General features: G+C 32.6%; 2 protein-coding genes across 2 annotated transcripts in view; one reads left to right on the top strand and one right to left on the bottom strand.

Moving 5' to 3' along the window:
* The window catches only part of hwt (heavyweight), an 86,097-nt gene that overhangs the window by 20,445 nt on the left and 39,627 nt on the right, over window positions 1–26,025 (top strand). The window lies entirely within an intron of this gene.
* Window positions 4,542–6,053, bottom strand: LOC118067825 (uncharacterized). The gene is made up of 3 exons (XM_035084793.1): window positions 5,921–6,053; window positions 5,482–5,747; window positions 4,542–5,361 (listed from the first exon to the last, which is right to left on the bottom strand). Exons 2-3 carry the CDS (start codon window positions 5,742–5,744, stop codon window positions 4,626–4,628), a joined length of 999 nt encoding a protein of 332 aa, XP_034940684.1. The 5' UTR covers window positions 5,745–5,747; window positions 5,921–6,053; the 3' UTR covers window positions 4,542–4,625.

Genomic DNA, 26,025 nt, shown 5'->3' with positions numbered 1-26,025 from the left:
GTCAAACATGAAACGTAACAATTTTTAAATCATAAAAATTCGATGAATGTGTTCAGTTTGATGATTGACTCAGAGCGATGTAATTAGAATGGGGGAAATTAGTTTTTCTTTGGTGAAGATTGGAGTACCAAACGCCATGAACGTGACTGAGCTTCTTGAGTCGAGTTCGGAATTTAAATGGCTTAAAAGTAAAAAGCAGAACGAACGATACTTAGTTATTTTGGTGCAGCCTCTTCATTTTTCCCACGTGCCAACTTTAAGCTTAATCTTACTAACTGGCCTTAAGATATTTGCATTACAAATATTCTTTGAAGAGTAAGGTTTCTTTGTTATACTCCATTTTTTTATAAAAAGATTATACATCTTTAAAAAAATACATTTTTTTTCTTAATAACTAATAAGATTTTCAAACTTTCATTCAAAATAAGAATTTCTTTTCTTTATGTTTGCGAATAATAAAAAAAAAGATGGAAAGCTCCAATGAAGGATTTATTTTCATGAAATAAAAAATTTTAAAATGATAATAAAAATTTCAAATTGAATTGTGACTTATTAATGTTATCTATTTAAAAAAGCTTTACAGATTCATATCTAAAATGAAAGAATCATGCATAACAGAAAAATGAAAAACGATAAAATGCGTTTCCCACAGTATTCTCATCAAGATTTATGAACTTCACGTGTACCAACACGTCCGTCCTGGAGTTGAACTAAAGCCATTTCGTTCAAGAGAGACGTATTTATGTGAGAGAAGTGTAATCTGGCGCCTGGGATACAGCACACACTTTATATATTCATCGATGAGTGGTAGCGAGTAGAGAAACACATCGCTAAGAGCTCAGTGTTAGCGTGGAAAGCGGCTTTCATACTTCGTTGAATCAGCCCCTTCCAAGCTTGATGGAAACGTCAACATGTATTACTTAATATTATACTTACATGAAACATGTAAAAAGACTATCACGAACATGGTCATTACAATCATTACAATGATGCTTGATAATCTGATCAGTCTCGAGTATTGATCATAATTTTAGTGTGATTGAGCTTATTCAGGGAAATCAGTGGTAAGTGACGTGAATGTATCGCAAGAGTCATGTTACGTGGTCAAGCAGAGCAATAGGATCCATCTCCATGTCACTTGATACATTAACTGACACTCAAGATAGTTTATCTTCCACGATACCAATTAATATGATGTTTCGTGTCCTCTTAAGTTGCGTGTAATTAATATTAAGTTGTTTGACAAATATTTTTTTTGTCACCTGGGTGTATGATATGGGTTCAATGTCCTACACTTTTTCAATCTAAATTCAACTTAGATTGTTCAATTCAGGAAATTAAAGTCTTCCTTTGTGTTAAAAAGATTCTTTTTAATGAAGAAAACATTTTCCAAGTAGATTTTGTAGTAGGGTATCTCTCTGCTAGGCAAAAATGAATTAGATAGTGTCTGTAGAATCGTATTAATTAATTAAATTCCTCTTTCAGATAGTCGTCAAGGACTTCTTTGTTCATCGACACCAATAATCGAGAACACCCTAAGCTCTAATCCACCAACATACAATGGGACTGTTTATCCTTATGCAGGAAGGCTGTTTATCGCAAATGTGCAGTGTATGGATTTGGTGAAGTAGGGTCTATCAGTGTCAAGGATGATATCAACCATGGCGACACAGTCTCTGGTTGGGCTTGATCGATGCTTTCTATTCAAAACATAACTCTCATGACATTTAAAATTCACATCTCCAGATGACGGAATAGTCAACGACGGCTTTTATCCATGTGGATATTCTTTTCTAGAATTTTCTCAGATTTCCGTGGAATATCTGGTGAACGATGGGTCTTTCATGTCTATAGAGGATAGGGTCTAGGTTTAAATCACCATAACTGCTTGAGATAGTGGACTCGCACCACACCTTTATACTTGAAATCTAGTATTTTATTCAGAAAAAAATAAATTCAACTGTGAATTTCAGTAGTGCAATATTCTTGAGATATAATGAGATTTGCTGCAATTTTTGATATCAGTCAAATGCACGAGCAAGTTCAATTTCATTTACAAAAGACTTAAAATATTTATCAGAGCATTTGTATTAATTCAAAAGGAAAAACTTTGTACCAACGAACCAACCGACACCTGTGTCTTAATTAAAGTCGGGTTGACTTCTGTTGCTGGTACCCTTCGAGTTTGTATTGTAGGTTCCCCATGGGTGCAATTCACTTTCCGAGCATTGTCTTCTCTCTTTAGCTTATTCTCAGTAACGTTCTGTTTCACCTTGCATATCTAAACATTTAAAATCTACTCCGATTTAAACAGGGGGACCTTGTAAAATGCTAACTTTCATCATAGTGATGAAAGTCCATAGGATAATTTATTTTACAGTGTAAGAATTAATTGAATTACTGCTTTTCCAAAAGATAAAATTACTGATAATACTGAGTAGTAATTGAATATCTTTCCAGTGAATGGAGAGCTTTATTCAATGAATCATAGTCATTAATATTCTTCTATAATTGATTCTAAGGAAGTAGAAATCGTCAAATTCTAAAGATAAGAAGTTTCCTCCTTTGGATGTTTTTTATTCTTCTCAATAAACTTTATTGATTTTTAATAAAAATTTTAGCTTAAAGTTGATAAAACTTATTATCGTCTGAATGAATCATGAGTATTAATGAATAAGTATACTTTTACCAACACCTTGGTCTGCCTAAGCTGAAATATAATATTTTGCTTCCATATTCATGATGAAGGTATTGATATTCTTCCTCAAATGCCACTTTCAGACAATAGCTAGACGAAGCCTCCTCAGTTGTTGATCCATGAAATATTTATTCAATCCCAAAACATACATCTAGGTTTTCTCTCAAGCCAACCTTTTTAAGAGAAGATTCTTCCTTTCAAATCTGAATAGAATCAATACATCTACTCGACCCTTGCTTTACTTTTGTATAAGATTATAATCAAATAAATTATGCAAGATTTTAGTTCAACTTCTGTAAAAGGATATTCAATTATTTTCAATTATGAGTTTGGACGAGGCTGATTGATGAAATTAAAGTCTCCGCAATATCAAAGAACTCCGAGCAGTCAAATCCGTAGACATATTCATCCATTTTGTTCAAAGCTACACAGATATAAAGGAAGCGAAAAAAATTGAAGCTAATCTCGCCCCTTGAATCGTTTTCATCCCAACTTTTGCCCACATCAACCTTACAAATGGGCCATATAACGCTACAGCCGTCGTTTAACCGTCGTTTGAGATGTGAAGGGGCGCTGGAGGTACCATTAGATACCAGGTGTAGGGTATTTCATTTCTAAGCACACATCTATTCTATCTTTTTCTTCGATTTAGTTATTATGCTCATAATTATTCCGTCAATCTTTTTCTCCCTTTTTTATTGGATGAATTGGTCCTTAAATGCTCATTCAGGAAATTTTTAACCCAACATTTATAGCTGAATTTTCTCAGGTTCTACAAATAACTTAATTTCATCTATCTCATCAACATCATGATCGTTTATAAGTAAATTATGTTTTTAAATAATTAGAGTAATATGTTTTTTCTTGTTATGTAGGATTTGGTGATAAATATTGAAGGTATTAAAAAAATTCAGACTTCTCAACGACGCAACAGAATAGTCAATTAACATAGAAACATTATGTCTATATGAATAGCAAAATCAATAGAGAATCGTCTTTGTAAGTATTCTTGTTATGCGTCCACAGGATTAAGAACGTGCTTTCTGTCTTAAAGAGACTATTGCTCTCGACCTTGATCCACTTTTGCATGATGCTTTGATTGGAATATTCACTCCAATACAAATTTGAATTAATTTTTTTTATCCAATTTCATATCTTACGTTTCTCAAATCCATCTTTGAACTTTACTTGAACAGAAGCCTCCAATGTATTGTATTTTTATCGAAATTTGTTATAATTGATAAGTTCAGTCCAACAAAATGCCTTGTGTATTTACTCTGAAAATAAGTAAAAACTTCTACTGTACTTGGTTCGTGTCAGACAGCTCTTAAGGATTCTCAATGAAAACATATAACCAGCCAAACAGCACTGAGGTGCAATCATTTTTTTGCTACTTCTCGGACTTTTTTCTCTAGATCTATCCATTTCTCACAGCTACTATATATGACCTTTCGCGTGTTGGTGCTCACGAAATTGCCTTGGGTCTTCTCTCCGGTGGTTCATTTGTGTTTCCCATAACATTTGAAGTTTTTTATGCTTGGTTGTAAAATAAATGTACATTTATACGAATTATCGCTTGTTTTATTATTAATTTTCATGAAAGTATCAAACAATTATTTTTTTAAAAAAAGTTTTTACAACCATACATTTTATTCATTAAACAATAACATTCACTAAAAGCTAACGAATAAAATGTTTTTTAATTCATCTTCAACCAGGCTTTTAAATAAATGAATTTTATTTATCAACGTATGATAAATTATAATCTTTTGTTATCAAGCCAAAAAGCAAAAATAAATTTTTAAACGAATTGATTTATTTATTATTGAAAAATGTAGACTGAAATATTTTATCTTCATTTTTTACTTTCTTTTTTTTATAATTAGATTACTGCATTATTTAAATTAAATTTTCAAGCATACTTTTTTCAATAATTATATGAGCAAGATGATTCATGGAGATGTTTTTTACATGGTTCAACCATTTCAAAACACCCATTATAAGCAAAAGTACATTTTTCTCTGCGATAATTACATTTCTCTTCATGATTCTCCTTCCTACATCGTCTTGGTTGAACTTGACATCCATAATCGGACCAACGACAAGCTACTTTCTCATCTGGATCAGCTTCGTATTCAGTATTATGTGATATTGTTTCGCCAAAATCTTCTTCACGATAGTGCTTTTGATAATTACACTTTTGTTCATGCAGGTGCTTCCGACGTCTTGGCATTTTCACCATGCAGCCATATCTATAAAACTTGCATTCTACTTTCTCTTCAGGATCTACATCGTCAAAGCTTAGAGAACCTAGATTGTGTTGGACACTTTCCAAAGCTTCTAGTCGGTCTTTGTATATACAGATTTCTTCATGTACAAGTTTCCTCCATTCAGGAAGTCTAACGTTGCAGCCAACTACGCTATATTTACAGTTTTCTAAAGCACCTTCGTCGGTTGATAAATCAGTGGGAAGATGTTCATCTTCTAGATTAGGACGCAGCTGACAACGTGACTCATGCAGTTCTCGAAGGTATTCTGGAACTTTGGCATAACAGCCAAGATGAGAATATCTGCAGGGAAAAAGTTCTTGATGTTCTGTAGGTGGTGATGGACACCACCGGTGTTCACGTTCACCTTCAATAAACGGAGCTGATGGAAAGGTGCTGAAAATTAATAAAAATTTAGTGTGACTACAATAGAAATAGAAACTCAGAAATGGTTTCGAATATATATCTGAGAAGACTAGTAGAGTATTGATATGATGGATAACACTTTCAACAAACCTTGGAGGATATGGCGGATACGGGTGTGGCATATAATGCATAGCTGGTGGCATTTGATATTGACCCATTTCAGATGGATGAATTTCTACATCCAGAGATGATTGACATGTAGGACAGGCAAAATAGTAAGGCTTACACCGATGACAAACTGCATGGCCATTCATGCATGAGTACTTGAGAGTTGACTCCATAGTCATCATACAAATTGGACAAATACCTTCACTCTTGAACTTTTCTTGAAGACTTGGATAAAGACCTTCCATGACCTACAACAATTTTCCGCTAGTTTAGTCGTTTAGATCAAAATTATCTCGTACTTACCATGCTTGCTACCCTTTTATCTTCGAAATAAGGTCAAGTGTAAGCTATTTTCTTTTTTCTTATTTACTACTTGGTTTTAAAGGAATATTTTTGGAAGTAGAATTTTTATTTTTATTACCTTGAATATTTTGACTAGTCAACAAAGTGAAGTTTTCAGGAAAGAATATTTAAATATTCTACTCGTGTAAAAAAACTCCACGTTCCTGCTCGCTTACAATTTTACTTGTCGTATGTCAAAGTCGAAGCATTTCCGAAACCATATCTGCGAAGACTGATAACAAGACTTTATCTGATAAAACTGTTGGTCGTGACGTGGCTGTTTACATTGCTGATGTCGAATAGATCATTTCGCATGTGTGTATAACAGATGTTATAACGTAACAATATTATCAAACAAAAAAAAAGTGCTCAGTATCTTCATTTTTTATGCATTATTCGTATTTTATAAAACGAATCTCTTTTCTCTACATTTATTTTTATCCGTAATCCTGGATTATTTTAGCCAAATATACATATAAAAAAATTTCTGCTTCCCTTAACATTTATTTTAGCTGAAATCTAAATTACTTACAAAAATAAAAATTATCCTACAATTCAATTCTTTTAACATTCAAGTATCTTTGAAACACGATTTTGACTATTGATTTTGGATTTAATAATAAATATAAATCACGACGGGAATTTTTTTTTTAAAAATTGTTGAGATACTTATTGGAAAAAACAATAAATATCTCAACAATACTTTAATCCAAGTTTGACTCATGAAATATTGATTGCCGATAAAATTTGCTAAAGTTTTGGAATTTATTTTTATCATTAAAATTGAAAATAAAAAAAATATTCCTGTTTTTTTATAAAATGATTTATCAATCTCAAATGCATTTTACGTTTTCTTATCAATACTCTTCACTTCAGAATACCACAAAGCTAAAAAATAATCAGCCATAAACGTCTAGAAAAATCAGATAATGTCTGGCATCACTTCTGACAGTGATAAAAATTCGATTCAAGAGTATGAAAGTGAAACCGAATACCCAGGTGATATACTATCTAGAGATGACTCTCGTGAGTGTTTCAATCCCCCCATGGAAGTGTCACATCAAAGATAGTGCATGCTGTTCATAGTTTGAAGATAATGCTTACTGACCATAAGTCACTTATGCAAATGTGATGGAGACGAAGGAAGTAGATCCTCTGCAACACCAATCCTCTCTATTTCACTACTATTTTGTACTTCCACATATGAACGTTTTTATTCTCTGCATCATATAGATTACACAAAAGACCATCGTTGAATTAAAAAAGTTGTCATGTTGTATTTTTTCATTTAAGCAAATGTTAATTTCATGAATAATTTACTTAGAGATTCTGCTGGCAAGATGCTGACAAGCTATCGTCATGCATGTAGGTAACACTAACTGTCGTCCCTTCTGTATGATGACGAGTATGCAAACACTTCGCCATGCTCGTATGGTATCCACTGGTGCATGCATAACTAGCGTCCCCAGCTTGTGCTCTAGCGCTACAAGCAGGCTAGTAAAATTATTGAAAGTGTCTGTGGATTCTGGTGGAGATATAAATTAATATAAGCGCCTAGAGCCAGTCATAAAGGGGTTTTAACGCCACTATATTTATGCTACTACTTGGAAAAAAAATCTATCGAAACTATCGAGCTTGTTTTATTACTGCTATTGATGTGTTAGTCGTAGGAAAAACGAAAAAATTAAAAAAATAGAAGATAGGAAGTCTCTTAAAGCTGATAGATGGTTAAATGAGATTCGATGAAGGTAAAAGAGAATAGCTAAAACTAAGCTAGTGTAAAAAAACATCAATAATCAATTTTTAACCCACTGCGACACTACATCCCTATCTATATATAGCACATGAGTATCCGGGACTAACGTTCAATCATTTTTTTAGGTTGCTTCATTTTTCATTCCAAAGCAAATTGATGTGGTGATAATGGAATTTCTTCTTGGCTTCTGTCATTTATTTTTTTAGTTACTTCTAATTATTTTCAACTTCTGGACTTTGGATTGACTTTTTCGAATATTTAATCCTGAAGCTTTATCAACATCCAGAAATGTTGACGTCTAATTGATATGGTGATAATGAAATTTTTTCCTGACTTCTATCATTTATTTAAATAATTACTCTACATTTTTTCTCAGGTTCTAGATTTTTAATTACTGGCTCAGAATGATTAGCCTCAAATGGAGCATCGTTAGTAATGGTATTTTATCTTTTTTCAGAAGAAAAAATTCACTTTGATGAATTTCAAAGCCAAACAAATAATCAGTCTTACTGAAGTATCAAAAACAATCGTATATAGATCAGTTGGGGGAGATTGATTTCTTCAAATTTGTTATTTTTTTTCTAAAGCCGATTTACAATAAGTGTGTGTCGTATTGGAGATTGGCGTAGTCGAGGGAAACACCCCTCTGACTCTACTTGTCGCCAAAGAATCCTTTCCGGACTCTTCGAATCTTCAAGTTTCCATGAGCTTTTTTCTGAAGTAGGTAGACAACCAGACTTGTGGCTCCGCAATATGCCGCATAATTTAGCTATAACTCAAACGCAGTCTACTGAGGTAGCAATAAAAAGATGTCGGAAGTTGTGAACCTAAGCAGAAATCAGTGTAAAGTAGAAAAGTATGAAACACTTGCCAGAAGACTATAATTTCATCTATTGTTCTATCTAAATAGTACACCTTTTGTTGAGGTTTAAAATATGTTTTTGTATAATTCAAAGAGTTTCTATGTTAGAAAGTATTGTGGTTTTATCATAAAACTCAGTCAACTTTTCCTGAAAAGTGCTATTTTTTATTTTTTATTTACGAGAGTATACAAACATATCTGCATGCTTACATCGTCTTCAAGTCTATGTATACGTAAACAAAATAATCTGCAGTAGCTTCTCTAGAGACAGTCGTATTTTGCTTGTGGTTTCGTCCCTTCTTGGATTCTCTCGATTCACGACAGCCAAGTCATGACTTGCTTAGGAGTTTAAAAATGCAACGTCCTTTCATGTTACTCATTTTTTATTTTGCTGAATAAAATTAACGTCTTTTTTGCAAAATGTAACTAAAGTTTTTACTTCAACGAAAAATGTCTTATGAACAAACTAGATACTGCAGAGTTTTCAAGTCTTTCCGTGAAAACTCTATGGCTTTCATTCTGATTTTGTCGCTGAAAAGTGTCCTCTTTCTTTTTCTATGATACTTTTATCCTTGTAAACTTCGTTGTTACAAGATGTTGCAGTCTAGTAGTAGAATTATCATACACTTGTGAGTACGAACACAAAGACTATAGGCTGAAAATTTTGCCAAGTTGGTTCACGCAGAAAGAAGAGAATAAAAAAAAAGTTGAGTTGTGTATAGTGGCTGAGCTAATTTTTCACCAAACTTTCCCTAGTTTCCTTGACGAGCAACTTGTTTTAGAGTATAAAATATTCAATTTCATTCACAATAATATATTCATTGGTTTAAAAGCCTTCAGAAACTTTATCAAGCTATTGTGTAGATTTTTTGAGGACTCCTTGATGCTAAAAGTTTGCTGATTGATGTATTATTTCCTGCCAACAACACATTATTAACGTATTTACACTCCTCTCAAAAATAATTACCGAATATTTATTGATTAAAAAATGTTTCTATCAAAGGGAAAATTAGATGAAGAAGAAAATTGAATAAGACAATGTTGAAAAATTAATAATTCCAATTTGAAAGACTTTTGGAAGCCTTTGTAGTAGCGAGAGTCAATAATTAATCAGACTAAATGTGAGAAATTGCGCTCAACGGAATTGAGACTCTTCAATTAGGTTTCGACGCACTTTTTACTCTTTAGAGTTTATTCCTATCGTATCATTCTCCTCGTACGTTTATCTCTCGTGTCTACGTGAATATTTCATGTAAAGGTGGAAACCAGGGAGACAAAGATATATAACGTGGAGTAAACATACGATCTCATTGACTTGAAAAATATATCATTAAAAAAATAAAAACAGTATCGAAAGACCGTTCATTAATATTTTAATTACTTCAATTAGATTTTTTTTTTAATTCTATTAACATTTCTTACATAATAATATATAATTCAATAACTCAAGTAATGATAGGCATCGCAAATATTTAATGAAAATTTTATCACGAGCCGATAAATCATTTAATGAATAATTGACTGAGATATTAGAAGAGCTTTCGTAATAATTGGAAAACTTGTTAAAAATAAAACTCAATTAAAAATTTAATTTTTTCGTAAACAATAAATAAATAAGTAGACAAAGTGGCTGATTGAAATGAAATATAAAACAATTTAGTGTCTCATCATAATGAAATTATCAATTAATAAAGCATTGAAAGGGCCATCAGCAATAGTAATAGAGAGGGAGAATATTTCCCGCCGGCTCTTGAAGCGATTACGTCAATTCACCACCAGGGTGCAACTCGAAGTCTTCTCGTCGACAATCGATTGCGATATATCGCCCTCTTACTTGAGGGGTAGCTGGCGCATGCGATTTAATTCTCATCAAGGATTGGCTGGTGATGATGTCATGCAGTCTCCCCTAGGTCTGTGATAGAATCTGCGGGCTTTTCTGCAGTCTACACCGACCACTCGAGCGGCACAGCTGTGCTTTCACAGATCATTTTGACAACTGTGCTATTTTATTTGACTCTTGTGCTTTCTTCAAGACAGTCAACGTCCACGTTGAAGACCAACTGCTCTCTGTTGTTGGTGAGTTGTCTAAATCCTATTCTATCTAATCATATTTCGTTATATCATCTCTGCATTACTCAATATTGTCTCTTGCATCCCGGTGGGGTGTCTCCAACTAGTATATTCTCCTTCGAATATCTGCAGATAATATTGCGGTTTAATTAAATTTCATTGATACCCACTCATCAGCATTGCTATTTCATGAATACATTCGAGTTGAAAACTTTTTTTCTTGTGACTCCAAGTCCATGTGGTATCTCTAAAGTTTGTTATTATTTATATTTTCAAAATTATTCTGCATTTCTGTGTTTAAAATAAATGATAAATATTTTTTTTAAATTGAATCCAATAGTTTTTGGAGTATTTTAAATTTTAAAAGTGTTGATCAGATCCACGTGTGCGTCAAGACCGCTATTAACTGAATCTGAAAAGTAAATACTGGGATCCAAGTCTTCTTTTGAATTTTCAGTTGAAGATTTGATAATAACTAGAATGAATTATAAAAATTGACACTTTTAGGTTATCAGTAACTATAAATGGGAAAGAATTTATTCTTATAATGAAATGACAATCTGTGCAACTTGAATATGATTCTACCAAGTGACGTAACTCGTTGCGCATCCATTCAACTTTATTACATTTTCTGTAGTTCTATATAATTCCTCGTTATTATTCAACTAAATGCATTCATTAAAAATAGTACATAGTTTCATAAAACATCTAGGATAAACATATACTTTTGAATATCTTTATCTATCATAACCCAATTTTTTTCTTCATATCTGATAGTTTTTTCATTGTTGACACGTTCTATTTCTACTTCTATTCTTCTTTCAAATATGGTACTTTAGCTTCAGACTTAACTAACAAGGGATCTTTACAATTATTCATCTAAGGTGTGATACGAAAGCTTTCAACAATGTAGGACACAAGTCAAAAACATTTACTCTGGGAAAAATGAAATCTTTTTTTTTTCAATATCGTTTTATAGAAATTTTTGTGTCCATGAAAAATTCACTCTGATATTCTATAATTAAGCAATAAAAAATAATCTATCTCGTTAAATTAAAGTCGTAAAAAATCCATTTATGCTGTGATACATAAACTTGCATGCAAATTAATGTTTCGCAGATAAAAATCGCATCAGAATAATTCTGGTCATATCAATCAGTTATTTATGAATGCCGATAACGATTAGTGTCCAATTTGGACGTTATTTATTGAATTTTGCTTCCCTTATCAAAACCACATATTTTTTATTTGGTTCCGTGGTTAGTATTTTGGACCATCGTCATTTGAATCTTCCCATCTTTGCGTGGGTGTTAGGCATTACATCCGCCTAGTTGAGTTCATGGAAGTCCATGAATACATAAATTCATCGCAAAGTTTCTTATGAGCAATAACTATTATGCAAGGCTGATTTTCTCAATTTGTTGGATAGAGTGTTTGAAGGAGACCACATTTTCTCTTAAATTGTCTTTTTTTGAAGTTGAATGGCCAAAATACATTTAGCATTGCAGGTGAAAGTAATCTTCTTATTCTATTTACGATCAATAAATTCGGTATTCGCTTTTCGAATAAGATTCTTAGTGAAGTGGAAAAACTGAAATGGTTCTTTTGCTTCAATAGTAAGATGCTTTTACATGGTCATAACATAAACACCGGAGCCATCAGACACACCCGAGGGATACTAGTGTATCATAAAAGGTCATCATTTGCGGTTATAGTCAATTTTATGACTCGTAATAATTATGTTTGCTATCAAAAGTAATTTTCAGTTATTCAACAGTTGCGTCAAGTTTGTTAATATTTTGATAGGTCGGATGTAGGTGGTGTAGGTTGGAGATTAAATTTTCAGGATGCTAACGAAAACACCCACATGTTGATGGGAAGATCGTAGGATTTTTAAATTAAATAAAGTAAAAATGATTGAAAAGTTATTTTTATTCAATTTCAAAGGGTTAAAATCCTGAATAATAGACAGTTTGATATCCTTTGTGATAAAAAGTAGCAACGTTGAACAATAAATTTATCGATCCTAAGGGTATATATACTATTTTTAAAAATAAAAAATGAAAGAATTTTTTTTTTCAAAGTAATTATTTTTTTTTAGAGCATTTTTATATACTTTTTTCATGAAAAGTTGTAATTAACAAAAAAAATTATGTACCTTAATAATTCTAGTATAATTAACTCACATTCCGTCGAGTAAATCATACTCCTAAGTTTCTATGCTAATTCTATCCGGAGATATTATCTTCAAGTTACTATATATAGGTGAGACTTCATTCTGATGAAGATAGATAAGATAATACCCGTAATGAAATAATTAACTATGATTACAAATAATTGAATCACTCAAGTATGAAAAGAACTGATGTAGTAAAAAATTAAATTAAAATTTTTTTATATTTAAATTATAACAATCATTCAAAATTACTCATTAATAGTGTGAGTTCTATTAATTGAGCTTATTGTGACCAATTTGTTCGTATGGCCGTATTTTATTGAAAAGATCATAAAATTGATAAGCAGCAAATCGATTTCGTGTATTCAGAGCTCGTTAACTAGCTACAAATGAATATGAATAATATATGTAACTCAAATATTATGTGTTTCGCACTGTGACGTATTTCAGCCCTCTGTGGTGCGTGAGTCATGGGAAATGGCCATGGAATAGTCGACCTCAGTTACATTTTTACGTTTCAATATATTCTGTTGACGTAGCTCCAAGCGTTTACTGAAAAATAAAAATAGAATCTGAATTGGAAAACAAAGAAAAATAGAGCAAATAATTTTTCACTTGGATTCTACTTATTTTCTTGAAATTTATTTTTTTTCATATAGAAATAGATTTTTACTTCAGCTTTTTTATTTTTATATTTTCTCTTGTCGCTTCTCTTACATCACATAATTTCATTTACTGAGTGAAATTTTCGTCCTGTCATGCGTTCAAAAGGTCGGAGTATCTTTTCTCTACGTACAGTGATAAAGGAAGAAGTGAAATTTTTAACGGAAACAATAAAATGTTTCATTGAAACATTTCATAATAAATGAGAGGTCCAATTCTCTCAAGCATAAAATGAAAAAAAATTGTTAATACTTTAGAATACTTGAAAACTTTAAGTATTCTTCAACTCTTTTTTTCCAACAACTATTGAAGTGATTTTTTATGTAGAAAAAAAATTGCAAAAAGTAAGACCTCACGTGTATTCTTATCATATTTCACATCCTTTATAATCACAGACATGTGTGAGATGAGATCAATGCTCGTGCAGGCTGTTGACCACGCGAGGGATGCAAGTCGTGAAACGAATTACGTCGTTATTGCGGAGAAAAGTGAAATTCGTACTGTGAAGCTACGGGGCGTCTTCAGAAAGAGCTTTATCTCCGCACGATAACGAGTATTCGATCGAGCCTCATCGAAAAAACCACTGGGAAAAAAGAAAGACAAGGGACGGACGGGAAATGGGTGTGGAAGATAAAATAATAGCAAAAAAAAAATCGTAATAAAAAAGATTACAGATTTTTCCACGTCTTTCCGCAATCAGAAATACAAACATTCAAGCAACATTGGTTCAAGTCTGATGTTTATCATCGTCATTTCAATCGTCCCTTGTTTGTCAGGAAGTTATTGAACTTGGCACGACTGTACTTTCATCGAAGGCTGCACGTATGTTTAGAGTCTATGTGTCTAACTTACTTTGATGCTTGTCGAAGTTGAAGTCTCCAAGTTTTGGGTATGCTGGTCATAGAAACACATTTCAAGCATGAGACGAATCAATTTATCTTCTTCTAGAAGTTTGTCATTTCTACGGTGTTTATGCTAGAAAGCTTTTTTCGGATCGAGCTTGATGCTTAACATCAATAGTCAGCTACGCATGAGTAATTTTACATTTTAATATACTTCAAAGTTGGTACCTAAGTGATTTTTAAGAGACTAGAAAAAGATTGAATATTTTTAAGGAAAATTTATTTTAAAAATAAAATTGGATTATATATTTTATTATGATTTTATCTTAATGGCAGTGAAGCATTTTTACATGAAACATAAGACTATTTATCTCTCCAAAATATTGCCTAATAGTTTGATGAAAGTCCGCATGATGTCATAACGCCTTTGTCACTTCCCATCACACCACGGCCCCTCGTAAGATTGTTAGACAAGATCTTTTATCATTAAGGGACAAAATGTATGAGTCACATTAGAAAGCAAATACTATCCTTACGTGAGATGCAGTTGCAGTGGATGTAGGGAGCCAAGAGACAAATAGAACGTGGGTTGATTTTTATAATCTGTCCTGTTTAGTATCTAGATCTAGATTAACAGCTTTTAAAAACTCACCAACTGTTTCCAAGCTTTTTTTTCTTCTCAAACCATCATAAATATCAATTCTAGTTTTTGATAAAATTCAATAGAATAAAATTATTCAGAGTAAAAAAATATTTAAGCTTTTTTTACAAATTCTTCTGTTCAAAATGAATAACAAGAATAACCTTCCATGAATTCGTAATACATAATGATGAAACACTAAAGTGTATTCGAGCCGACTGGAATAGAATTATTTTAATCTTTATTTCATTTACTTAACTTGAGTATATATTTAAAAATGTACCAAATGAATATTCAAAGTAAGGGTGCAAAAAATTACATGCAACCACTGTCACTTGCGCTCTTGACGCATCTCTCTTTCGGTGGCTTTACCAATTACCATCAACCAGCAAGTACGCCACTAGCATCCAAGTTCTCTTGTCTTCATCAATGTGTGTATTCACATCAATACATCGTACATCCCTCACACACTCTTGTGAATGTTGTATGCATTGTTTCTTGTTGTCTCTCTTGATTTTTTGTTCTTACTAATGAAACGTAAATCCACCTCGGCTCGCTAGATTTCATATTTGCTGATCAAAATTGTTACTTGGTACAGAAATACTACACGTCTCTTGATTAATTCCGTCTTCCCCTTTGCTGCAGCTTTCATTTGATTTTCATTATAACAAAATCCAAAGTTCATTTATTTTTTTAGACTAAAAAATAATTGCTATTTATATTTCATCTCATATCTCCTTTCAATCATTTCTGTTGGGAAAAAAATTTCATCATAATTCCAGGAGGCAGATAAAAATTCCTGTGAATCTCAAATCTGCAGAGGGGATACATTTGGAAAGCTGCAATCTCTGGAGCGTGTAAACGCTTTAAGATATAGAAAAGGGTGTTTTGATGCGAAGCTGAGAGTATACTCGTAAATCGTTTAATCGCCGCTTTTTACGGATCGAGAATTATTTTTAAAAATCGTTTAATATTAATATGTTAGCTTAAAATATTTTCCAACACATTTTCTTCTAAATTCATCTATGAATAAGCATAATGATGATAAAAACAGTTTCCTAATGATGATGAAATTATTCGAAAGGTGTTAAATAGAAGTCTATTTATCAAAACATTTCGGTCACTGAACTCAAAGTAAAAATTTACTACATTTTTTCTAGATGCAATTAATTACTCAATTTTTTCTAATGAAAATCAAAAAGCGTATTTTTACATATTTTTCTAATTAAAATATTTTTAATTATTATTTTCTCAAAAACTTCATTATAATTTGTCAGTTCCTTTGGAAAGTACCACATAAACGTTGGATAAACAGTATTTAATGAAACATTGTCGTAAGTACCGCGATATAATTAAGACAGTGGATAGGCTTTAGGTAGCAGAACAACAACAGTTAAGATAACAAGGATAGTCTGTTTATTAAAGAAAATTACTACTACTACTCCGTATCCTGATTTCATTTCCACTCTATCCTTCATGATGATGTTTGTCAAACCATTGACATATTCTATACCACCACCCACGTTGGAGAATTATTTTGGAAGCTCATAGGATGAGGATATAATGATGATCCGACAATGGCTGTCAATATGCCGCACGCAACCCTCGACATGTAGCAACACTGCGTCACTGATTTTTGATTACGTTTCAGATCCATGTCAAAACCTTGAATCGAAGAGCAGCAAAAATAACAAAAGAACCACAGTGATAAGTTTTTCATGATGAACACGTTGGGATAATTGAGGAATACTGGGTGACTTGCAACCTGTAGTTTATCAGGTGGATCCATGGGTCTATTAAACACGAACCCAATTGGCTGAATCGGCTCAGCAATTTAAAAAGACAATCATCAAGGCAATTGGTTCCGTCTGCTTGAACATCTACTAAATTTACTAGGACAGAATTTGAGAGCAGTTGCTGCCAATTGGATCCGTGCTTTAGCAAGAGTAACTCGCTTTTATACTGATCGACTGATTGCCTTGGAGAAAAATGGCTCATTGGTTTCCTGGTGATATTAAAGCTGAAAGAATAGGTGAAAATGAAACAAAATTATCAGATTGAATTTTCTTGTTTAATGAAATTATAATAATTAAATTTTCAAAATAAATTCTTCTCGGTATTGTTCGATGGAAATCTTTGAGTACAAATCTATTGTTAAAGGATCGCAGTATATTTTTTAGCTACAGAACAAGGGTTTCTTATTGTAACAGGGGTGTTTCTTCCCTCGAGACTAAGGCATTCTACGTTTTATGATCTGTGTATGGTGCCTGGAAAGAAGTCCCTGAACGAATTTACACTAACGAATCACGCTTGAATATTTGCCTTTTGATAGCATGGAAATTGATGACAATCTATATTTGATTGTAAATTATTTTTTATCATGATTAAAATATCAGTTAATTTCTCTCTTATGTAATATCAGTTTTTACAACATAGACTTTTTTATTCAACCATTAAAAAAATATCCAACCTCTTTATAAATTTTTTTTTTTAATTATAAACTCTATTGATGATAGACGACCTTATAATGAATTTATAAAAAACAGTAAAATAATTAACTTCTCAGCAAAAATACCCAATATCACAGGTCTTTACACCGTTAATTATTAACAATAATGACGTCGATGTATGCAGGCGTGGAGGTAATTACACAAGCAACATCTGCCTAGGGTTGTTTCGTCTGCGATTTGGCGAGAAGCAAGGGTGTCGTTAGTGACACGTAGCCATGTGGTGTTACACCATCCCTGATCAGTCTAAAGGGTGTAGATTGAGCGAATGTGTAGCAGTGGATAATAGTAAGGGTAGTTTCAGAATGGTCTTATACTGATGTCTCGAAAATAACAATTATCGGTAGGGTTGAGTATATCGATTATATTCCATTACAATGTCATCGCATCGTTGCGTTCGTAGGCAGCATTGTTGTCAGTCCAGCATTATCATCGGACTCACGCTACACAGCGTCCAACATCATCGATGATCACGGATATGGAAACTTGATGATACAGCAGACACGTTTAATTCATCATCTGACCGTTTCACTGTCATTTTTTATTCTTTTTTCATGAATAACAAACAAGTTGCATTTTTTTTTATTCTTCCTCAGGGAATATAAACAACAAAGAAGTTTTTAAAAATATTTTGTTTTCAAAACGCACTATTTTTATGAAAGAGAATACTTTGATATAAAGTTGCGGTGAATTTAATTCTAGAAACAAATATTTCGTGGCATGGATATTAATTATATAAACCCTTTGAAATCAAATATGCGAATAAACTAAAGGTATGGACAATATGTGAGGTGAAAGACGGAAGAATATACAAAGTGTTTCAAGCATGTATTTGACATCATTCCAAACGTATTTCACTACTCAGCTTTCTAATTCTCCATAGTATCTGCCACTGATAACTGCCTCAACCATGCTTCAAAGCCCCAACTTTAACAATAACAGCATCACTAACATCAAGTTTTGGATACTTCAAAAGCTAATTGTGATACGAGATTTAATTACAGTTATGTAACTGTTCTGCTACAATTGTAATTAATATTTAGAAATATCTAAAATATTGAATAATATTTAGAAATGAAAATAAACGCTAAAGTTGATCATCTTCATTGAAATTTTATTCATCCAATTGAATCTACTTTCATTCGTCAACTCAATAGATGCAAAGTTTGCACATTGCACCGTGTTGGGTTTACATTTTGTAAGTTTATACTACTTGATGGATTTACTTTCTTTTTTCTCAAGTCTTATTTCCGATATACCCCCTCTAGAAAGACGATATGTAAGCATAAAATTAGGGGAAAGAACCTGCCACGCCACATGATCGAATCTATTCCCCTCGACACTCGATTCTTCTTATGCGTCGCTTGGCTACGAATACCCTTCAAGTTCTTCGTTCTATTTACTAATCGAATGCACGATGTGGTATCAATAGATCTCTCGTTTCAATGAGGGTAGAAAATTCTCTTTTTTATTTATTTATTTATTTATTTATTAGGCTCTGCATGCTACTCAGTTTAACAGTTTAATTGAATTAGCAAGTCAATTTTAAATGAAACAGTTTACAAGAAAGCCTTTATGATCAATTTTGTGCAATAAATAAATTACTGTACATTTATTTCATACTTTTCTTTTGCAATAACTTACAGTTTTTGCTATGAAATATTTTTAATGTATTTTAAATAAAAACTAGTGGAAAAAATAATAAAAGTTAAAAAAATAAAAATAAAAATCGTTATTTACTTCAATTAAATTTTTTCTTCTACTGAAATAGCAAAACCTCCAACAATTAAATTTTTGACCATCCCTTTAAAAGCTCCCAAACTAAAAATTCAAATCAAATATAAAAACCACCAAAAATTCGTACGATAGACAGAAGACCATGTAACCACGAGTCTGTTTCACGCATAAGAGACGATCCCTGCTCTCATATTCACCCATTCCAAGTTTGCAACAGCATAACGAGCCACGTGCTTTGAATAATAATTTATCTCGTTCACGCAAATCATATTGTATTCATTCTCATCATGTAAACAATTCATTTTTCGAATATTTATTTATGTATAATAACTAAAACTTTTGGAATTAAGTATAAGGGTAACAATTATGACCGTTCAAAGCCCATTGTGATCTGAACTTAGTCGTTGGATACAGTCTCATATCGCCTAGGGCACATCCAGGGAGTGCACCCCTTGTGGCTAGTGCTCCAAAATCCGGGAGCATGCAAAGTGAACTGGGGTTGTTAGATTAAAGTCCAACCCTTCGCGACGCCCCGGATGCTTCTGATGCCGCGTTGGGTTAAAAACCTAGCTAGAACAGTGAGTCATCGTTAGCGATGGAGACAAATTGTATAAAAACACAAACAAAAGTTAGCAAAAAATTCTTTTCTCCGATAAAATAATATCAATACACTTTTATAACTTTATAAAAAAAGTTCTTTGTCGACTTAAACAATTAACTTAAATTTATTTTTAATCATTCTCAAAAACTTTTAAAACTATTTCTCCAAACTTATCTTTCCTTTTCTTTGTTTTTCAGGTAAGTGCTGCTGTTCCTAAAATAGACGATAAAGTACAAAGATGATTTAATTACGAAAAAAAAAAGAAAAAAAATCTGTTCTTGGTTGAACAATCATAACGTAAGTATTTGAAGAATAGCTTTCAAATTGATATTGGACCCATAAAAATTCTTTTTATCTCTTCAGCTAAAGTTTCGTTATTAAATCTTGTTCTTTCGATTATTCATCTTACCCTTCGGCTTTTCATTATCTCATAGCAACCATCATTTGATTCTCTTTGACCCATCAAATCCACTCAACTTATTGAACTTAATCTCACGTTTCAGCAATTATTAGAAAAAGTAGCCATATTCAACGAATGACAGTGAGCCCAGTGCTCATATTATGTCCCTCAAAGATGTTGAAAATGAAATTTTTAGTCGTCAATTATAGCATAAAAAACTCATTAAGCATTTCTTATCCTTTTCTTCAAGAGCGTGACAGTAACTTTTAATTTAACTTGCGGTGACAAGGAAAAAATGAATATATATTTCGTATCTCATAACGAGACGATTGTTCTTTGTCAAAGGCGACTTTATAAAAATATTAAGAGTAACGGATTTATTTTAATTTATCCCAGTTTCACCCTTGAGTAACGTAAGAAAAGACCATTCAAAAAAGCGTAATAGCATTTTGACGTAACGCCTGGTTTCTCTTTTGGCAGGGAATTTTGAGTAAAAGACTCGTCTTAGCACAAGATGAAAAAGACTTTGTATAAAAGCATCAAGGACTTGATGAAATCCTCTTCCGATTTAACTGCTAGGCTCTAGCTTACATTTTTGCTTAGAAATGGCTTTTGATGTCCCTGTATGATCGACATATGGGATAAAAAGTATTTTCATTTAAAGAATGACACTGAATCAAGGACTTGGTGAAAATCATGGGTGTCATGTTGAGCTTTTTTGTTATGCCTTCTTTTATAAACATATCCTACCAACTGAAGACACTTTATTCTTACGTTTGACTAAAACGCGTTTCTTAATGATAGTTCTTTTTTCACTCCTTTCTTCTGCAAGAACAATTCCTTTCAAAAATCACCATAACTTGTGATATCTTTCTGGTTCAAATATTTTTCCTTTGTAATTTTTCATTACAATAAAAGGACTCTTTATTCAAAGTTCTTTTTCATCTGCCAAAATATATTTTTTTTCATTTATCACAATTTGTTCTGTTGATATGAAAGCAAATTTGGAAGCATTTAGTTGGAAGATAACTGCGTGTATAAATTCCTTTTTATCATATCAGTGTTGTCCAAAAGCCCTGTAATCCTGCGGTCAGAAGATGAGAACGTGCATCATTCCTGACTCACCCTCACGAAGATTATAATTTCGTGAAATAGCTCGCATTTATTGAGCGTACTCATATTCTTCTCAGCGTGCAGTCAACAGTAAACACACTCACCCTCTCAAAAGAAAATAAAAAAGTGAGGGGTACAATAAAAAATGTAGGTAAAGCTAGAAAAACCAATGAACGTTGTGGTCAATGTAGGTGACAGCTTCAACTAACCATTTTTTACAAATTTTTTCATTTACTGCATTCGCTTTTCATGTCATCGACAGTTCTATTTTATTCATACACCTTCGTATTTTCTGTATAATCGATCATAGCTTGCTCTTTTTTTCTTTTCCATACTACAAACTGTCAGCCTATAAATTCAAAAAAGACAATCAAGAATCGTCCCGAAAGCTGATGACTCTTGAACTGTTTCTGACTGAAATAACGAAAAAAGAGAAATAAAATGCGTTAGAAAAGTTTTATTGTTTTCAAGTTTTCATTTGGCAACTGTATTTACCGAAAATTTCATTTAACGGAGCTCTAGATCGATATTCATGAATAACGTTAACAGAATTTGCTGGCAATTCATGGAACGCTGAAGTCCAATCGGTAGATATGCAAATGATTGCTGTTCACACGAGTAAATGGGGATGATGTATTTCAGGCAGACTGAGATAGTTGGTCTTGAAGGGGATAGAGACCCTCTCTTGGTCGCGGAATCCGCGGTACATATACTGGTGGATCAGAGTATTGAAACCGCAAATACCTGTGGGTTTTGGCATACTCGCAAATTTAGAATATTGGAACTCTCTTGCATTCCTCTTTGAACCTTCTTTGTAAACACAGTGGAATATTTTATACAAAAATGATGAAACCAATTTCAGAATATTGTAAAAATGCTTGCTATGTGCAAATAAAGAATGTGTCGTAGGCATTTTTAGTATTGCTTTGGGTCAATTAATTTGTGGAGTTGATATAGTTAAAATCAAAGCTATAAATAGTGTCACTGAAGTGGTCTCATGAGTGGACAAATGTGAAAAAGAAATATTATAAAAAAAAAGAGTGGTAGTAATTTTTTATTTTCAAGTATAATTCAAGTCATTGAAAAGCATTTAATAAATTTTCAAATTGTTTTGACCATGTTCGAAAAACTAGATGCAAATTTCTATCAAAAATAACTTTGAAGCTTTTGAAAATTATTTTACACTGAATCAATTAAACTGAATAAAATACCTTTTGTTTTATATTAAATCAATTAATTCCAAATTTTTATCAGCGGAAACAGCTGACATATGAAATGCATTGTACACAAATCTTTTATGATTGAAAATTGAAACTCTTATTCATTTAATTTAATTTAATAATAAAAAAGTGAATGATTCTATTCTATGATATCATTTCTAAAAATAAAATCATATAAAAAACTATTCTCAAAGCTCAGATATTGAGAGTAGACTTTATTTTCATTAATATTCAGGAGTTCTAACTAACCACACCAAACAAGAGATTATTATTCTCTGAATGAACATCAATGTAAACATCTACGTGAGAGGTAGAAAAAAAAAGATAGTGAAACGCAGTGTGGTTGATTAGTGATTTAACCAAACTGTCTCGATAAACACAACCCTTGTGAAATCGCGAAATAGCCAGTCCGCGAGGGAGTCGATATACTACAGAGAACTCAAGCTGATTCCTCTGTTTGGTTAAACAGACGGCCATGACAGAGCAAACCACTGAAGCGCGTTCGTACACAGGGGTTACGAAGTCATTTCACTAGCTATGTGTTCGTTAGAGACGATTAATCATCTTTCAGATTGACATGAACAGGCTATTATTCGCTTTTAAATCATTTCATCCACTCTCTTCCTCTCATTATCATTAGTCTTTTCTAATAAAGCCGTCACTACTGATGTCAATGGGCAAATAAGCTTCTTCATCATGTTAGCTAAAACCAGTTAGTAAATCTATCAAATCTTATCAACAGAGAAAATAATACCCGATAATATTTTTTATTTATTTTTAACGAAAACTGTTATATTAAAAATATTGATTGAAAGTTTACTCAGTTGTTATGCTAAAAGTTCTTGAAAAGTAGTAAAAGTACTTGGTGCAATTCCCGGAAGAGGTATACCTCATTTCTTTTCTGTTCAAAATCAATGTATAGTCAAACGACGTTTCCCTCAACAAACTCTGCAGCTGAGACTCCATCGAGATCCGATCCGATATTTATGGACAATTTCAAGATATTTGTTAAAAGCTTTTATCCTCTCTCTCTCCCCTAGAAAGTTTAAGTGACTTTTCATCGTCCTCAGTTCCCTTTTTATCATTATTTTGCTCTCAATAATCATGGAACGACAGTGTTAACAATATTCACGATTATCAACTTAGCTTCCACTTGACTTTAGCCTTTTTAGAATTTTCTAAGATTTTTACATTGTCCTTAAAGGAAGGAAATGGTTCTTCGCAATTCAAGGAGTTTCGAGGGGTGAAAAGAGTCAGGCAAGCATTACGTTGAATTGGTCCAAAGCAAGTGGACTATCTCTTTTTTACTTTTATATTTTATCTCTTTATTTTTTTTTTTTACTTTCTCAATTCTCTTCTCACTCATTCGAGTCCAATTCCAGACGCAAAACCCTTGAAAGTCAAATCCAATCTCGTCCTTGCAGATAATTCGGTAAACCATTTAGCTAGTGCGTGTCCATTTTCATTCGCTTCGTTTTCTGAATTCCTACTTGTACAAGAAGCTAATAATGGTGAATGTAGTGAATGAGATCAGTCCTCTGGTGGTCCACCGCACGCAAGACTTGGAAAACCCTTTCGCTAATTCTACAGCCAATTACGCTCTGAACTCTACGAGCTTTGCATGGGCGACAATTTTCTCTTTGTTACTCTTTCCTTTTTACTTCTGTTCTTTCGAATCACTCCACAACGATGTTGTGTCTTTTCAGAAAGGATTCAAGACTTAGCCACTTTTATAAAAGAAGCTTTGCTTTACCTCTCTTGTTCATTGTGATTCCTAACAAGCCAAAGAAAACTTTCTTACTTTTATTATAATCATTATCACTATTTAGCTTTTTTTATTTTTTCTTCATTATGACTCTTAAATATTTTAAGCTTTTGGTATAGTAAACATGATTACCAAGTAAACATTTGGTTGTTATAAATATCAGTAGAAAATATTTTGAGAAACTTTGTTAAGCTTGAATTGTTTTAGAAGAAAAATTCCTTGTTTCACTGATCCGTAAGCTGTTGTTTTAGGAGTTGACCATAACTCTCGATCGTCCCGGACCATTTACACATTGCCTAAGACCCCGAGGTCGTTGGTTTTTTTTTTCTTATACCATTGAAAAAGATTCTTCAATCTTTAATTCACGGTCTTTATGTTCTTCTGTGATTTTTCTCTTGGGTGTTGGACCAGAGAACGCATATATCTTGTTTTCGAGGATGCCTAGGGAGGATTCATGTCTTTGGGTCGCTAGAGTGAAAAGCCAGGATGACCGAAAGGAATATTTATCTTACTTTGTATTTCCTTCTTTGGACTTTTTACGACCTAAGCAAAAGTAATTGTCATTTTCTAAATTTGATTTCAATATAACATCAATGACACTCCTGACGTGAGAACAGCTAATTGAATGATATGTTTACTCTTGTTCGTTAATTAAAATGACTCATGAAACGAGGTAATAACAACAGGTTATAAATTCAAGGTTCTTGGAGTGAAAGAAATGTCAACGAGGGTGTGGCAAGTCTGGAATGTGGCCTGCATTACCCAAAAAAAACTAAAAAAAAAAGCCAACAATGCGACAAAATAATTCGTCTGCTCCGGAATTCAGTAATTTCTCTTGACGGCTACAAAGGGAAAATAATAAAAAAAAACCCTAAATTAAATGGTCGGAGACAAATTGACGGCAGGATGAATTAGTTTTTTGGTCAATTCGCACAGATCGTTAGTTAGATCGTTGAGCTATTCAAAGACTCACAACATTGCATGCTATGCTTTTTAATACTCAAAGCTTTATAGTCTGAAAACGTTCAAAAGTGAAAGGATGATAAACCTGTGACTAATTAAGGTACAGTTTTATGATAACTGGTGATAACCCATAACTGAAATGAGGGGGTTAGTATTGTTGGTTGACGCGAGGACGATTTGCATGAGAAAGGACGAAGGGTTTGTGACCTCGTCACCCTCTCTTGCCTCCATTTTACGGTTGTGCATACTTACTCGACCACATTTATCGCTATTTTACTCAACAATGACAAATAACCTGTATTTATTATCAATTTAAGTTATTTACGATGAACAGAGAATCCACGAATTCCATTTGTAACATTCTGAAAAAAATTATTCGCATAATATTCTGCTAATATTAGCAGAGTAATAAATTTAAGATATTACTCTAGGTTCCATTTAATTTTTTATGCTTTTTTAATGGATGTGCAAGTTATTCTTCGGAGATATTATTTTCTGGAGGTCAAAGAACGGTTCATGATGATTAAAACAATTTTTTCATCAAAATATTATACTGAACAGTTGTCCCAAAAATGACAAATGAAATGACTTAACCTTTAGAAACACAGTTGATTTAAGAATTGGTTGGACCTAGAGATGAGCCAAAGGTCGGGAGAAAAGAAATGGTTTATCTGTCAGACGAGGGAAAAAAATCAAGAGAATAGTACGACGTCACTTATCAAGACCAGGAAAGAATGAGGAAATAGAAGAAATAAAACTACTGGCAATTGGTGTAGCACGCAAGCCTGTTGTTTGGCTTAAGACAATCACACGATGGCTTAAAGCAACCCTCAAGTAGCGAATTGGATTTTTCTAGTTCATATCATTCT

The sequence above is a fragment of the Chelonus insularis genome, unplaced genomic scaffold (genome assembly GCF_013357705.1).
Source record: "Chelonus insularis isolate UGA/USDA-ARS -01 unplaced genomic scaffold, ASM1335770v1 contig_397_pilon, whole genome shotgun sequence".
NCBI lineage: Eukaryota > Metazoa > Arthropoda > Insecta > Hymenoptera > Braconidae > Chelonus > Chelonus insularis.
Note: the sequence above shows the minus strand (reverse complement) of the source record. Positions and strands in the feature narration are given on the sequence as shown.